This window comes from Wickerhamomyces ciferrii, contig 00235, assembly GCF_000313485.1.
Source record: "Wickerhamomyces ciferrii WGS project CAIF00000000 data, strain NRRL Y-1031 F-60-10, contig 00235, whole genome shotgun sequence".
NCBI lineage: Eukaryota > Fungi > Ascomycota > Saccharomycetes > Phaffomycetales > Wickerhamomycetaceae > Hansenula > Hansenula ciferrii.
The window spans coordinates 64,077-80,959 of NW_011887505.1; the positions used below are offsets into that span (position 1 = coordinate 64,077).

The 16,883-nt window shown below is 32.3% G+C and overlaps 8 protein-coding genes across 8 annotated transcripts; all 8 read left to right on the forward strand.

Annotated features, from left to right (window-relative positions):
• Positions 1-2,394: 2,394 nt before the first annotated feature.
• On the forward strand, positions 2,395-3,975 carry BN7_5835 (Polycystic kidney disease protein 1-like 3; the record flags this gene model as incomplete). The annotated part of the gene is made up of 1 exon (XM_011273618.1): positions 2,395-3,975. One exon carries the CDS (start codon positions 2,395-2,397, stop codon positions 3,973-3,975), a length of 1,581 nt encoding a protein of 526 aa, XP_011271920.1.
• Positions 3,976-5,586: 1,611 nt separating this feature from the next.
• On the forward strand, positions 5,587-6,048 carry BN7_5836 (uncharacterized protein; the record flags this gene model as incomplete). The annotated part of the gene is made up of 1 exon (XM_011273619.1): positions 5,587-6,048. The coding sequence occupies one exon, from the start codon at positions 5,587-5,589 to the stop codon at positions 6,046-6,048; it is 462 nt and encodes a 153-aa protein (XP_011271921.1).
• A 703-nt stretch (positions 6,049-6,751) lies between these two features.
• On the forward strand, positions 6,752-7,222 carry BN7_5837 (uncharacterized protein; the record flags this gene model as incomplete). Its single annotated transcript, XM_011273620.1, has 1 exon — positions 6,752-7,222. The coding sequence occupies one exon, from the start codon at positions 6,752-6,754 to the stop codon at positions 7,220-7,222; it is 471 nt and encodes a 156-aa protein (XP_011271922.1).
• Positions 7,223-8,707: 1,485 nt separating this feature from the next.
• Positions 8,708-9,175, forward strand: BN7_5838 (uncharacterized protein; the record flags this gene model as incomplete). The annotated part of the gene is made up of 1 exon (XM_011273621.1): positions 8,708-9,175. The coding sequence occupies one exon, from the start codon at positions 8,708-8,710 to the stop codon at positions 9,173-9,175; it is 468 nt and encodes a 155-aa protein (XP_011271923.1).
• A 595-nt stretch (positions 9,176-9,770) lies between these two features.
• On the forward strand, positions 9,771-10,205 carry BN7_5839 (uncharacterized protein; the record flags this gene model as incomplete). Its single annotated transcript, XM_011273622.1, has 1 exon — positions 9,771-10,205. The coding sequence occupies one exon, from the start codon at positions 9,771-9,773 to the stop codon at positions 10,203-10,205; it is 435 nt and encodes a 144-aa protein (XP_011271924.1).
• Positions 10,206-11,422: 1,217 nt separating this feature from the next.
• Positions 11,423-12,892, forward strand: BN7_5840 (uncharacterized protein; the record flags this gene model as incomplete). The annotated part of the gene is made up of 1 exon (XM_011273623.1): positions 11,423-12,892. One exon carries the CDS (start codon positions 11,423-11,425, stop codon positions 12,890-12,892), a length of 1,470 nt encoding a protein of 489 aa, XP_011271925.1.
• Positions 12,893-13,283: 391 nt separating this feature from the next.
• BN7_5841 (uncharacterized protein) lies at positions 13,284-13,998 on the forward strand (the record flags this gene model as incomplete). The annotated part of the gene is made up of 2 exons (XM_011273624.1): positions 13,284-13,347; positions 13,409-13,998. The coding sequence occupies 2 exons, from the start codon at positions 13,284-13,286 to the stop codon at positions 13,996-13,998; spliced, it is 654 nt and encodes a 217-aa protein (XP_011271926.1).
• A 1,611-nt stretch (positions 13,999-15,609) lies between these two features.
• On the forward strand, positions 15,610-16,062 carry BN7_5842 (uncharacterized protein; the record flags this gene model as incomplete). The annotated part of the gene is made up of 1 exon (XM_011273625.1): positions 15,610-16,062. One exon carries the CDS (start codon positions 15,610-15,612, stop codon positions 16,060-16,062), a length of 453 nt encoding a protein of 150 aa, XP_011271927.1.
• Between the last annotated feature and the right edge of the window lie 821 nt (positions 16,063-16,883).

Genomic DNA, 16,883 nt, shown 5'->3' on the forward strand with positions numbered 1-16,883 from the left:
AAACTCTCGGCCAATTGATATGGGATTAAATACACTTTACTAATTGCTATTGATCTAGGGAAAACTCGATCATAGGCCAGATAGAGCTTATCGTATATAAAACTTTTTGAATATCACACACCTGTGGTCGCCTGTAGTCATGTCTCGTCATCATGAACCAAAGTCTTAAAATGCTTCACTTGATCCCCCGATTGGGAAACAGGGCAATCTTGCGGATTCCTTCTTTTAGAAAGTACATCTCATACAAAGTGGAGATTGGTGGACTTTCAACGTAAAATTTAACACACTCGAAACTCTAAACTAATTTAAGACACTAGCTGATACAAATACGCTGATAAAATATAAAAGAGTACTTGAGATAGCTCAAATGTAACGCTTACATCCTGCACTCTAATTATTACCGTAGTATGTACTACTAAAATATGTCTAACTTTGAATGATAAACGTAAAGACCTCTAGATAAACCGTACAGAACCATTTAACATGAAGTAAAGAAGGATTTCAATGCAATCATATGTTTCTTGGTTACTTTCATGCATCTGTATATATACAGTGAATATAATTAAAGCACGTTGATCCGACTGAATCTATGCCCTGAGAGATGGTGAGATTTTAGAACATAGAAGCCACATGAAAGAACAATCTAAATTCAAAGAATGAGGTGCACCTATGAAGCTTTTTTATGGTATTTAAGATACACATTATCAGTGTAAAATAAGAGAGAGACTGCACTCAGTGTAAATACTATTCGATCTATACAGTACTATAATATGTCTGATAATTAGCTACACAATCATAATTTTAGAGTCATAAATATTGTCTGGGAGATAGACATGACTTTAGAACTCAAAATCATGGTAAAGATCAACTATATTAGTAATTAATAGAGCGCATTAGTAGTATAAATTTCAAAGTGTAATTTACACAGTCATACAATTCTTAATTGGCTTTCAGGGTTTCATGGCGCTGATCTTTTACTAAAATGAAATGAGATATATACCATGGATCAAAATTCAAATAGTACTTCATAACCAATTCTGGAATTAATGATGAATTAAGTTTCAATCATATATACAACAGCTTATAATTAAGCTGTTGACAATGTACGAATTCAGCTGTCGATAATATACCAAATTTTTGCTTAGCCTCATACTCATGGGAAAATATTGGTTATATTAATGTGGTATTATATACCCCAGTTTCCAGAAATGCATAGGGGTTTTCTGACGTAGCACTGACTCTTGACTGAAGACTTTCAAAAATCGAATTATGGAAGCTGCCACAGTGATGACAATCAGTACTATATAGTATTCTGAGGAGATGAGTAGGATACTGCAAGTACCTTTTAATTGACCACATCTATACGACACCCCTAATGCTTATATAGGAAATGTGCAAATGTCCAATTCATTATAAATTGTGTGATCGACAACTGTTTAAAAGTAGCTCATCACTCATCATGTAAAAATCTACTAATTCAAAATGGTAAACTTCCACTTCCGGAAGGCGGGTATACCAGTGGTTTTGTGGTTCCCACAGTTTAACTAATTGGTCCTGAATTTGGAGATTGACGTTGAATTGAACTGAGGGATCTAAATCTTGAAATTGTATAGATATATCTCGATTCATATTATTTATATAGAGATCCAATTAATCATTACAGCTACGTACCATTTCGGTCAAACCATATGGTGCAATTATAAATTGGTCAGATAATATATGTACGTCAGCAACGTATATAAGCTAAGATCGAGATTCGATATACCTCTAGTTTACTTCAAGATCTCACCTATATGGGTTTAATTACTACCATAAATATCCCTTGGATTTCCATGGAACAATCCCTATAATAGAATAAAGTTCTGAATTACCAAGATTGGGAGCCATGCGTCCTGATTCCTCAGGCAGGTGCTCCACTGCTGTTCAAACTTCGAACTTTATTCATATGATTATGTTTTTCACTGTATACAGATGCCTTATTTAAGTTTATATGCACCTGAATGTGCATAGCAGGACCAAAATTTAAAAGTAGGAACAGCTTATATGCCAAAAATTATTCGCGATTTTGTTAATTTTTCAGTGGATATTAGTCAATTGTTGTAAAAAATTCGTCAAACCTTCCAAGTTATTCATTCAAATCAAAGACATCACACAGAAAGGTTTAGCTGAAATACGCTACTATTACTGAATGGAGAACTCTTCAAGTCCTCTTTGGGAAATTTAGGGGCTGGTTGCTGCTTTTAGTTCGTTCTAAGAATAGCTCATTTTTGCTCAACATCTATATACTATGAAGTTCATGATGGCACATGGGTATAAAAGGGTCCACTATCCTCCTTAAATACTGATATAATTTGTAATATTATAGTTACCTGATATACAATTCCAACTACAAATATGGTCTCCACTCGCTTATTAGTCTCATCTTTGTTGTCAGCCACTTTGGCCAGTGCGCAATTTTTCAATAACTCAAGTGCTGGGTCATCAAGTTTCCCTTCAATTGGTTTACCATCACCTTCATCTGATTTATCCTCAGCTTCATCTGATTTATCATCAGCTTCATCCGATTTATCATCAGCTCTATCATCAGCCTCATCTGATTTATCATCAATTTCATCATCAGCTTCATCAGATGTTTCATCAGCTTCGTCAGATCTCTCATCAGCTTCATCAGCTTTACCATCTTCTTATGGTAACTCTTCATCTACTGAACCACCTTCATCATCTGAAGCTCCATCATCATCATTACCATCATCATCTGAATCCTCATCTGCTACTCAAACTCCATACTTAGAAGGTGAATTTATTGATGGTTTATTAACTTGGAAATTGTTCGTTCCAGGATCATTAGGACCATGGACCTCAGTTGAAATTACTGCTTCAGGTTCAGGTTATGAAATTCAACAAGTTGATGTTGAAGTTGACGGTGAACCTAAACAAGCAGATGTCTCAACTCAAGGTGCGGATATTACTGCTACTACCGGTGAACAAGCTCCAGAAGATGGTTGGTTATCATTTGTTTACGCTGCTGAAAGATTATCAAACGCTAAAGAATTTACTTCAGATCTTGTTTTAGCAATCACCACTCCAGATGGTAAGAGATTGATTAGAAGAGCTGTTACCACTTATGAATTTTCATCCACAATCACTATTCCCGATGATGCCTCATCAGTTACTCCAACAAGCTCAGCTGGTACTGCTAATCCTTCATCAACAGGAGGTAATGGTGGTTCAGGTGGTGAAACTACTATCTGGGGTACAACTGTTACTACAATCACTACAAATAACATTGTTACTATCATTACTACCTATTGTCCTGTCTCAACTAAAACTCATTCCCCTGGTGAACCTCAACCAACTGGTACAGAATCAACCGCACAACCTACCCCAACAGGAGAACAACCAGGTGAATCAACAGGTCCATCCAAGCCATTTGAAACAGCAATCACTACTATTACTCCAGGTGAAGGTCCAACTACACATTCAATTCCAGAAGGTGGTGAAGCTCGTCCAACTACTGATGAAAATGGTTCATCAATCATCATCATTATTCAAACTTCAACATTACCAGGTGATGAAAAACCAAAACCAACTTACACTCAACAACCAGCTCCATCAGGTAACCCAGCTCAACCAAGTGGTGGTCAAGGCTCAGGTGCTCCAGAAAACCCAGGCGCTTCAGTTCCAACTAGTGGTGCTCCAGGTGCTTCAGGTGCTCCAGGTGCTTCAGTTTCTCCAGTCCCATTACCATCTGGTACTGCAGTCCCAACTGGTGGTGCTCCAGGTGCTCCAGGTGCTTCAGAATCAACAGCAGCTTCAGGTGGTGAAGCATCCACACCAACTGCAGAACAACAATCAAGTGCACCATCAGGACCAGAAGGTTCAACAACTGCTGGTGTCTCAACATATGAAGGTTCTGGTAATAAATTAATTTCAGGTTTAGGATTTTTATTACCAGCATTTGTTTTCTTATTTTAATTTGATGCCAACATTTTTGTTCTTTGTTGTCTCTTGATGAGATGATTTTATGTTATGGGTACGGTTTTACGTGTGTTATATTTTAATTCTATCTTGTTCAAAAGCTTTTCTTTTCACGTTGCTTTTGAAACCTTTTTTTTATTTTACTAATTTAATTTTTTGATATCATTGTTGGAGATGTTAGTTCAAGATACATTGATATAATGATGTGTTTTTATTTTTGGCCTCAAAGATCCTTTATTTTCAATACCAATTCCAATTATAGAAAATTTTCATGACATATGAAAGTGATTTGTGATTCTATACGTTAATGGTCATTACTTCTTGACTGTTGTTGATCCTTATTTGATAAATAGGGATTTACCTTTGTTTTATATTTCAATTGTAAATGAACAACTACCATATGGTTGTTCACTAGAGTTGATTATATTTATTTGTTTGAATAATTACCTTTTAATAGATTCGATACGATTACCCAATTATTGAAATTGACACAAAAGATATTTGTAGCTATAATATTATCTACACTATCTTGCAGCTAGCTTATAGATATTATCATCAAATCATAAAGTACATTGGCCGCGTAATCTTTTGGTTCTAACTTCTTAAGCATTAGTACTTTGCAAATTGACATTATTTCTTGCACAGTACGTTTTCGTTTTCGCTATTTCGCTTTTCACTTTCGTTTTCGCTATTTCGCTTTTCACTTTCGTTTTCGTTTTACACTTTCGTTTTGCACTTTCGTTTTACACTTTCGTTTCGCCCTTTCGTGTTTGCACTTTCGTGTTTGCACTTTCGTGTTTGCACTTTCGTTTTGCACTTTCGTTTTGCATGTAACTCGTTTTCGTTCTGCACTTTCAAGTTTCGCTTTTGAATTGCAACTACATTTTCGTTTCCATTATTTGCAAAACTTTAATGATATATTCGCAAATATTTACAAATTTTATGTCGTTCTTGAATTTGAGTTTAAAGCTGAAATATTTCGTTTTTTAATGATCATTTTCGTTTAAGGGTCCTTTGTTTGGCACTAGTTTCGCGCGCTGTGTAGTACTTTTTCGTTGATTGACAAAGAAACTAAAATCAATCGTAATCAAACAGTTTAAGATTTGATGAACTTCTCTAAAGATTCCAAGGTTGAATAAATACTTCTATTTATAACAAATGAAGAAGCAAATTTGACTTCACAGTTGTGTATTTATAGATTATAGTTTCAACAAATTCCCCAAATTAGTTTAAATGTTTGGTATTTAGACCCCATTTCAGCTGTATCATAAGTAATTATACAAGTTAATCATTCTATTGATCTCTTAACATCAACAAAAAAACGTCATAAGTGATCACAATAGAAGCTTTTACTGATAATTGTGACTTGATAAATAGATCATATGATTAAATTTTAGCATTAAGGCATCATTCTCGATGGTTTAAAGTTCAAAAACTTCTAAAATTTCATTTTTTGCAGTGACACAAAAATCAAACTTGCTTTGTTTCCATAATTAGATGGTATAAATTATGATCTTTTAATGAACTATATAAACCACAACAAGATCCTAAACACCAACACTTGAGAAGATCTTAATCACTTAATTTACAACTAACTACATTATCAAAATGCAATTCAAGTTCTTATTCACGGTTATTACATTATTACAAATTGTTCTTTCACAAGAGATCAAACCATTAGTTTATGGGACAACTGCAGGTTCTCAAGCTGTTTATACAATTTTATACCCATCTCATACTTTAACAGGTCCAGGTTATATTTATCTTTTTGGTGAACTTTTCAACTATGGTGATAATAATGTTACAATTTCAAAAGGTAGTGTTAAACCAAGTCCAAATTTAAAAGAATTAGGGTTTGATTCATCAGATTCAATTTTTAATGGTAAATGGTCATATGAACATACTTATAGAGATCAAGGTGAAGGTGTTGCTATTAATATTAATGGTCAAGCTACTACTGCATCAGCTACAAATACTAAATTTAAAGTCAAAGGTATTTTCAGACCAAAAATTGATGGTACTTCAGATTATGAAGAAGGATATCCATTTGATCTTTCGATCAAGACATGAGTATTGGTCTTATACAACATTTTCATCAATTTTCTAACGAAGCTTTTATGATCTCTATATCTAGTTATAATTTAATGTTATGTACGAATCCATTCCTTTTATACTTGAGCTTGCTCAATAGTTCAATAAGATTGTAGTGGCAATTATATCTAAATCGGATTAATATGAACCTTGTATGACTCAAACTTAAGCCATATAATAGAATTGTAGCTACAAAAGTAAACTCTGAGCCCTAGTTGAACTTGTTACTATAATGCGTAACATGATTATATGCAGTACAGCTAGCTGATCATATCGATTCTCGAACGATCTAAATAAAGAACTCGAGATCGTCGATGAAAGAACAGTTTTATGAATTTCATCAGTGATCACAGAATTAGAGTTGAGACCTTTGAAATACATTGATCTACTTGAATTAAGATTAAATGCAATAAACTAATTAACAAGAGTATTTTACCCCTTTGAATTTGGCTTCTAGAAGGTCATTTAGAAGACAAAGCGGAGGTAATCGGCGTCTAAAATTTCATGAAAATTTCAGTGTATGATGAAGTCATTTGAACATTTAATTAAACATCAAGAGAATGTTTGAGTATTGTTATTAGAAGTTGATGAATTGTATATAAAGGAAAGAGTTTTCCATGTAATCATAGACGTTTTTCAAAAACTTTGATATATACAAATCATATCAAATCACAGTCTCAAAATGTTATCATTCAAACAATTAATCACATTCTTCTCTTTATTCCAATTCATCTTTGCCACTGTCAAAGGATTACCAGCTACACCATTTTTCAGTGCTGCTGTTGTTAAAAATTTGGAATTTGGTTTAACTTTTAATGAACAAGATATACCAGGTGCTGGTACTTTTTTGATTTCAACTGTTGCTTCTTCAAATGATAGTTCAAATTCAATTACATTGAAAAAAGATAGTTCTTATAACAAATTGAGTGATTCATTATCATCCAACTATGTCAATATTGGAGCTACAACTGTTGTTGCTTCATATCATTATACTGGTTCAGGCAATGTTATTCTTTCTTACAATGCTGATTTAAGCTCAGAAAAATATACTGGTTCATCAGTTAAATTTGTCGGTTCTTTCATTGAAGATTCAGTAGATGGTAAACCAGTTGATGATGTTTATAACTTCATCACTGACAAACTTCCTCTTTAATAATCAAAAGCTCATAACAAATTAACATAGCTGACGTACAAATTATGTAGTTATAATACTATTTGTATAATCAATAATTCATATACATAATGAGTATTAATTATGATCACTCGAAAGACAAACCTTACCGCGTAGGACCTTCTCTCAGCGCTTAAGACTTTAAGGTCTAGAGCTACATTACTAAAAATCTAAGATCTAGATCCATAATGATCAACTACTCCTGTAAATTACGAATTCGTATACTTGATCAATTTTTGTGTCACTTCTACTACCTTCACCGAAACGCCGAGAGTAATATAAGCCACGGATATATAATAATACCAAGCACTAGAAGATATAGATATGAGCATTACTTTGAAGCTGTGGTATAATTGAATTCAAATTCTCTTAAATTGATATTATATATATTCTCAGTTTGGTAAAATATCAATATTCTCAATTTCAATCCATTTAATGATATACCAACCAATCAACTACTATTTATACTCTGATCTTCAAATTCTTCCAACACAAACAATTGATTATGTCATTGAAATCCTAGCTGATACAATATATATTTATACCGTTGATAATACTAGTCTAGATCCACCCCATCTGCTGCTAGTAATTTATGGTAATAATTCATCAAATATGTCAATGACCTCAACTGTTTTTCAATCAAATGAATATACAAGTACAATTAATCAAGGTGATAATATACAACCATTTGGATCATCTATTTACAATCATCAGTATCAGAGCTATACTAGCTCATATAATATTCAGCACACGGTCAACATTAGTTCAGTTCAACACGTCTATACTTACAGCTAGACTCATTTTGTTAGTTAATTCATGAATGACTCATAATACTAGACCAGTGCATGCAATCCCCATATATATTTTGGTACTCGAATAATTTTATATCATAAATGAACAGTGTTCTTAATACAAGATACTCATCACAATTACTATATGTAACATTTCAATATTCATTCCATGTTGAAAAACTTCTTGGCTGTTAAGGGTGTAATCAATTGACTTGGTGTAGATTTCAAATAAACTAAATTTAGATCCTGGTAGATCTACTTTCATGGCAAAGCACTCTTGATCTCTCACTTAATAGGTACTATCTAGTAGTAAGTATTAAGTACTCAATACCTAAGAAGTTAGAGCTAAAACAATACGAGATCAAAATGATTATCAAAATGATCGAAAATCTAAAGATATCTATTTTTAGATCAAATAGCGTATATTGATTACGCGCAGATTACATAATCGGAGTAAGCAATTACGCGAAATATGTTAAGTATGTTAAATGTTCACTTAAATCCATCAGTGAATTTATATATTTAGATTGATTGTTGATCTGTTATTGCTAGTTGAGATGTTTATTGTTTGCTATAAGCACCGAAAAAGTATAAATATATGTGTCTATGTACCAACTGAAACTTAATCTGGTCTATATCTGATTCAGTAAACTCATATAAATCATTACAAACCAAAATGTTATTCAAATTAGTCACAATCTTCACCATCTTTCAATTAATCACTGCTTCAATTCCAGATCCAATCACTAAGATCGCTCATAAGGAAGGTGACAAATATGGTTCAGTTCAAATCACTTATCCTGCTGGTTCATTAGGTGAATATGCCGGTACTTTATTCTTTACAACTATCTTGAATGGTCCAGTTTGGACACAATATGAATATGTTTCAAATGATACAAATACTGGGTTAAGTGATAACTTATCTCAAAGATATTATACTATTGATAGTAAAGTTGAATCTACAGGTGCCTGGTATTATCATGGTGATAGTGAAAAAGATGTTACCTTATCTTTATATTTTGCTTCAAATAAAGATAATTATGAAAATTTTACTACAAATTTCTTTGGTACTTATGTTGATCACCGTTTCAGAGGTACAACAAATAATCCATTCAATAGTACTGCTCGCTTTGAATCAAGCTAAAAACAGTGAAATTATATCAGTCGAGCTGCTAATTACCTAGCTACTTTACTCAAAATTAAGTTCTTCATATTTTACATAGTTGCAAACTTCATAATATATGTTTCCATGCATTTTAATTTGAACACATGGTAGACAAATTCACAGCTGTAGATATAAATTAAGGGAAACCTTAACTCAATTGAGACCCTTATGATGTCAAATTGTGGTTTGAAGCTCTTCGCTACTCACTTTTAGAAACTAGTTCAGAAGTTTCTATTGCATGTTGTCAGTTTTTTACTAATCGGAAATTCGGAATCCAAAAGTTTTGGAGTAGATCTATAGTTATTTAAAACTTTTACTGCTAAGAACTATCAACATAAGCAAACTCATAACTTCTGATCCAGATTACATGGTCTTTAGGCCACAAAGTTGAGTTAATTAAAAATAGAAAAGGCTATGGTTGATTTCTTGGTGGTACTTTAATGGATTGAACAAGGGATACTCTTGAAAAGAGTATAAAGAAGGGATGAATCCCCTATGCATCTTCAAAATTGATTCCAGTATATTACTAATTGAATTCACTAAATTCATTACAATATTAATCAAATATTCAAAAATGTTATTTCACAAACAATTATTTGCCGCTTTAGCTTTAGTTCAAATCATCTTCGCAGCTGCTATTCCAGCTTCAGGTCCAAGTATTGAACCACAAGTTCATGCTCAAAGAGTTGGTAATGGTGATCAAGTTCTTTTCTTCTTCAATGCAGATCCACCAAAAACTGGCTCATTATCAATAAAAGGTTCATTAACAGGAAATGGTATTTTAGAGGATAAAATTTCTATAGTTGGTGGTAAAGAAGATGGTAAACCAACTGTTGAAGATAAATCATTCAAAGCTTCATATAATATTCCAGTACAAGGAACAGACTTAGAAGTTATTGTTAGTGCTAAAGGTGATGATTTGAATGGTAATTTTTTGACTTTTGAAGCTACTTATACTTACAATGATGGCACATCTGTTACATACGATTCATTAGTTGCTAAGAATTAAATGTCCCTTGAAGGTTGAAATAGATTTGAGATCTCTAAACCACATTCTTTACTTTTTTGATACTTTTTAAGCGCTGTCCCTTTTATAAATTCAAATGATATTAATTATGGTGAGTTGATACCATTTCATACCCTTTTTTATAGTAGATTCTCTTAGCGAATATCTATATCTATAGTACTACGTATTTTGTCAAATTTCTCTTAAAGTAATGTTAATGATTCAACAATTAATATTCCTTATAGTCTATATATATTATAAAATAATTTTCAGGTACTAAAGGGTCTTAGGCTTAAGTGCCTTATAAGCATCCTAGCACAGCAAATAAGCATTAGCATGACTTATCCGATAAAATCCGAAAATTGGGTACCTCAAAATTCTTCAGTAGTAAACATTTTTTTTTACACAATAATCATGAGTGTTATGAAGTTTACAAGGTTATGACATACTTATAGCTAGACACGATCTAAAGCCAGTCAATATGTAATGTATTAAGTATGCTTATCTCGATCATTAATGTCTCAGATGGAAATAGATTTCGAGCTCAATTATAAGAATATTTAAGCAGCATGAACTAATAAATTAAGTTTGTGCAGGTACTTCAATCCCCTTAGTGTTCCCTTATATCCTCTTTTTAAAAGGCCCTATTCAATCGAGGTACTTAATTAATAGGAACTGCATAAATATATAATTTCATATTAATTGCTCAAGAATTCTCATATTGTTAGAGAGTGTTAAAATTGCCCCTTCAATACTCTCAACATTCAAAAATCAACAACAATTGTCAGAAAAATTGAATATTTTATGAGTTTATAAGGAAATAAAAGACACACGTACTATATGTATCCATATATTGAAGGCAATTGAACCGTATTTCTTAGTATATTGGTTTATATCTTTCAAAATTTGACTAAGCCTGAGAAAATCAGATATGATCTCATATAAAGAACTCAAATTTTCATACTCAACAATTTTAACTCATATAACCTCTCCAAAGAACTCCCAAACTCTGGAGCATAGAAATTGAGTTGAATTTATTGATGACTGCTCAGAAAGAAACTATAAATATCTCTGAAAGTCCATAGTTTTCCTCTTTTATTTTTTCCTTTCAAAATCCTTTATCAACATATAACATAAGCTTTAAATTCGTGCAATACAATTTAAACATACAACTATATTAACTATATTCAATCTATTAATAAAGCTTATTATTCTTCACAATGTCAACAGATCTAAAGAAATCATTAAAAACTGCTAAGTTTGTTCGTGAAATTTTGATCAATGATATCAAACGTATTGAAAATGAATCCTCCAACTTATATCAAGCGGGAACTAAAGACAATACGCTTAATCAGAAAAAACAATTTTGGCTTGAAAATATCAGACCAGCTTTAATAAGGTATTGGAAGTTTAAAAGGTCACTCTTTTCATTGATTCATCTTCACAAACAAAATTTAAAATCTTTGAACGAAGCTAAAGAAGCCAGCAGTAAAATCACTCAAAAATCTGAGCATGAAAAAACATTTTTAGGACCTTTTCCAATTGAAATTTGGGAGATGATTATGCAACAACGTGTCAGAAAGGAGGTCCTTCGTATAAATAAAACAATCTTTAATGAGTTGGCACCTTATGCTTTTGGTGGTGGTGGAATTGAAAACTTGCAGTTATTATTAGTGGTTAGTTCCATTAAAAAAATGAAACAAAATGATGCTTGTTTCTTGAGAGAAGGTCCAGACTTCCCTGATAAGCCATGTGATTCATATTCAATTAATGAAAGAAGTTTAGAAAGCTCTAAATTCAAGTATGAATTCTTAGATGTTGATTATGATGTCCCAAACCGTATTCGTGACGGGAAGACATTGGTTATCACAAATCATGACGAAATCAAATTTTTATTTAATCACCTAATCCATAACCCTGCATCAATAATCAAGAAAAGCTTCAAGTCTATTAATGTTGATATCTCAATATTACATGGATATAAGGAATTGGTCTACGATTATCAGGTTAACCGTGCGTTGGAGCGTTATAGAGGATTGGGAGTTGGTAGCTTATGTTCATTGACCCAAACTAAAACTGAAGATTTCTTTTATGGACCAGATTTAGGTAAAAGTTTTGACAAAAGAAAAAGTAGATGGGGACATCCTAAATCAGGTATATCTAGGAATTTTGACACTCATAGTTCTAGCAAAGTACCTTACAATACAGCAGATGAAGTTTTCCCTAACAAAGTTTATTTCAATGAATTGATACATCTTTCTGAACTTTTCAAGTCTTATGATTCAGGTCAGAGAAGTGAGTTCTTGAAAATATCTACAGAGGAAGGACTTCAAAAGAATTTGCTATATAAGAAATATGTATTATCACCTGATCACAGAGATTCTCCAGATTTTGATAGACAACAGTTGAAAAAAGATGGTGCAGTCGCTTCACATAACATCAAAATCCAAAGGAGAAAGTTTGCATCTAGTACAGAAGCCAGATCACTCATCAAAACGATAGTGGAATCATTATCATCTGTTAAATTTTTCATTGATACAGATGTTTCTTTATTCATCACTAGTGGGATGTCAAATCTCCAAGAGACAAATGAGATCCACCAGAGTCAACTAGGAAGGGAAGAAGTAGTTGAACACATGTACAAGTACATACCACATTTCACTCTATTGAAAAAACCAAAATCTGTTTAAATTATGTGTCATTGATGCAAATTATTACGATTACTCAGCTGTAGCACAGTGATTATGTAATATTAGTATCGCTTCGCGAATTCTGTTTTTTTGTTTTTGTTTTTGTTTTTGTTTGTGTTTGTGATCTTATAAACTTTTTGAATTGTTTTTATATAAATTCAGGATTTGTGCCGAAAGTCAAAACTTGATTTACTTTATGAAGATGCTACAGACAAATCTCATTTGATTAACAAATTCTAGATCAGGAGAACCACATTCGCTATTCAATTTCAAACATTTTCATTTCAATCTTTGCAAGGAAAAACTACACACAAAAACCAAACTATACAAACAATTTTACATTCTTCCATATTTTTTTTGATTATATTTATACAACGGTTATTTATTGACAATGGACGCTTTTAATAACATTGAAGCTTTTTATAAAATTGTGGATGGTTTAAGACCTTCTTTAGGTAAATCATGATACCTTATTTGTTTTTTACAAACTTTAGTGCTTAATACTAACCAAATTAGAACTTGATTTGAAGGCAATTGTTGAACAACTGGGTTTAAAGGAAACTGTTATATATCCTTCACAGGTAATGTTGGATTCCATTCATAGGGCTCTCTGTACAAAGTTTTTTAAATTATTAGATACTTCATTTTTCATCCAACATTTAAATTCCAGTTGTTTGAACCACGCTCACAGCGTTGTGGAGTCTATTATCAAATTTAAATTTGAACAACTTCAGTTCCAAGATACTCCAGACCTTATAATTGCTAATAGTCCAGATGGCTTAATGAATGAGAGCTCAAAGGAGGAGTGCTCAGATTTTCCAAAAGAAACCAAAACTGTCTCAAACATGTCTTTAGATGATTCTGTTCTAAAAGAGTCAAATACTGATTCACATTCAACACCAATCATTCCTTATTTGTCCAACTACCCACACTTTAGGTATTCTTCGCAATTAGTGGCAAAATCTCCAAAAATTTGTTGTATACCTGAATCAGTCAATGATGAACTTGTCAAAACTATTACCATACATTTCAAAAAGAAACATTATCCAGGAGTAACACTTTCTATTCATGAAGAAGCACCCTCAAATCAAATTTTAATTAGATAAATGTTTGAAGCTGCCAATTCACTATTGGTAGACATAGACAAGACTAAAATGGGTGAGCTGGAATTGAAATGGAAATTATTCAATAAAATAGTCGACCACATGGGTGTCGCTATTAAAATGGATGAACATAGATTGGTATACTGGGTTATAGATAAGATATTGAACTCTTATTCACATTGACTGAAATAGAATCCATTTATAACTCATCTGCAACCGGGTTTGACAGTACCCATTAAAACCTTTATCATCATGCTGTTTTGTCCATTGTTGAAATTTTTATTATTTTGGGTTGTTTGTTTTACATTTCGTTGGCTCATATCTGAAAGCTTTCACACTTAATTCAGGTATAATTAAAGTTTAGGATCTGAGAGAGATCAACTGAATATCATGGTGTTCTTCAAATATCAATTATGTGTCATTGTTAATATGAATTTATTGTTTATTTCAATTATTATAACTGTAGATTGACTATTTCGTAAATATATATAAAAATCTGAGTTTTCCTAGATCATGTTTATTGTATACTATATAATTACGATTGACATTTGCTATATTAACAGCCCAGATCAAGTAAATTACGCGTGTATTGATCTCTTGTACAGTGTTGTACTACTAAATATATAATTAGGTCTTGTATAGCTATAACAGAAGAAGAGATCGTAGCCCCAATTACTCAAAACTGATACTTCAGTAGTTCAACGCAATATAAAAGCTTATCAGTTACAAATATGAATTGAGTTCTATGCTGTCTTAACTTTTCAATTTATCATAACTTCTTCCTTTTGGGACCCCTGGTGTTCTAGAACACTTTGTTAAACAATGAAAGAACAAGTTTGTGGATATCAAAGAAGTTTCCATTCAACGTACTGTATCTAGGATCGGGTTTGGTTTCGTATTTGACCCTAAACACACAAACTGATAAGACTGAAATGTAAGAGTGGAAAGGAACAACAGAAATATGTATTTGAACTGATTAATAAGACTGAAGTCTTTCAAGCTATAAAACTATAGAATAAATATAAAGTAATGAACATAAGGAATAGTCTCAATATATAGTTGTAGATATTCCGAGGAATGGAATGTTCTGGAAATAGGGAAAAATGTGGATCGAGGACAACCTGAGATACAGTACCAGAAGATCTTCAAAACAAACCATTTTTGATAACATTGTGGGGAGATTTAAACGATTATGTGATTTGAAGTGTTTTGGTGTATTTTGGTGTATTTTGGTGAGATCTTTTGGTTAATTATAGAAAGATCAACATTGGTTGTTAAGCCTTGACTAAGCGGACTAGGATTTGAAAAGTAAACATCAACACTCATAAACTTTCAACTTTCAACAACTTTTAACACTTTTTAACAACTTCTTGAATGTTTACTCTGAACATATCGATGGGTTCCAAGCTGTATCCCTTGAAGAGAGTCCAATAATAGCACTAGAAGAGGCACAGCTCACTGTATAAAAATCATGAGCTCTAGTTTATAAGGTATAGTTCAAATTGAATATTTAAGGAGCTAAGAATCCCTTGATAAATTTGCAGATGTGATTAGGATTTAGATCATCATCAGAATTCAACCAATTCGAACATCAATATCAAATCAATATCAACAATGTACGCTTTAAGACAAATCATCGCTTTAACTACTTTATTACCGGTCATCTTAGCTGCTGTTAAAGAATTACCATCAAAAGCCTATGTTTCAAGTGGTTCTAATGTTCAATTTGGTTTAAATGTTAAGAAAGATGATTTACCAGGTGCAGGTACTTTCTTAATCTCTGCTGTTACATCTTCAAGAAATCCAAATCAAATTACTTTAGATGATAAATCAGGTTCAATTAGTGATTCATTATCTTCAAATTTTGCAAAGATTGATGATACTTCAGCTATTGCTTCTTATCATTATAACGGTGAAGGTGATGTTAGTGTTAGTTTCCAAGGTAAACCATCAAGTGGTCAAACTTCAGGTGCTGGTATTAAATTCGCTGGCTCATTTGTTGAAGATTCAGTTTCTGGTAGATCAGTTAATGATATCTATAACTTTGATGCTAGTTCATCAGCTTAAGCCCAATCAATTTGAGCTAATATTGATCAAACTATAGGGGTTAAGAAGAAATTTTCCATTCATTTATTCAAGTTTATTCCATTCACTTTCATTTCTAGGTATACCAGTTTTCACAATTAAATATATATACATATATATCGGCCATTACCTTTTGATGATCGATTCAAACTAGATCAATCATAAGTAGTATAGCTCAGCCAGAGCCAATTTTTTTGTGGAAGAAACACCTCTAAACGAACATATCTACCTGACAAAACGTTGTAGCTGGCCAAGCTTTCGAATCGAATCTAAATCGAATGTTATAAACGGTAATAACTTATAAATAAGCTGTTATAACAAGATAACAGGTACAAAGGTACAATGTAACAATACGTACCTCAACTTGAAAGAATTTCTCGAAAAGTTAACACTAGGAACATGATTAAGCATGAACCAACATGCTGTTACTTCTGATTGGTTCTCGTATTTTTCAACGTCGATCTGGATACACGTATTGTTAAAACTTACTAAGGTGTACATATCTACGTAGAACGGATTTTAAACTGATTTGATCTTTAAAAACGTCGACTCAAAAGTTAAAACTAGATGATCATCTATATTTTGAATACTATTAGATGATCATAAGTTCATGGTTTCAAAGTCATTGAACTCTTGGATGCTATTTTTAATCATCTAAGAGCCTTCAAGTTCAATGAAATGCAAACTTTGGAGAAAGCTTCTAGAAGCGAACCTTATAATATTCATCACCTTCTATGTAACAATTCTACTGTACAACAAAAGTCAAAAATAGCTGGAACGTAAATTGACAAACAAAAGTTGAA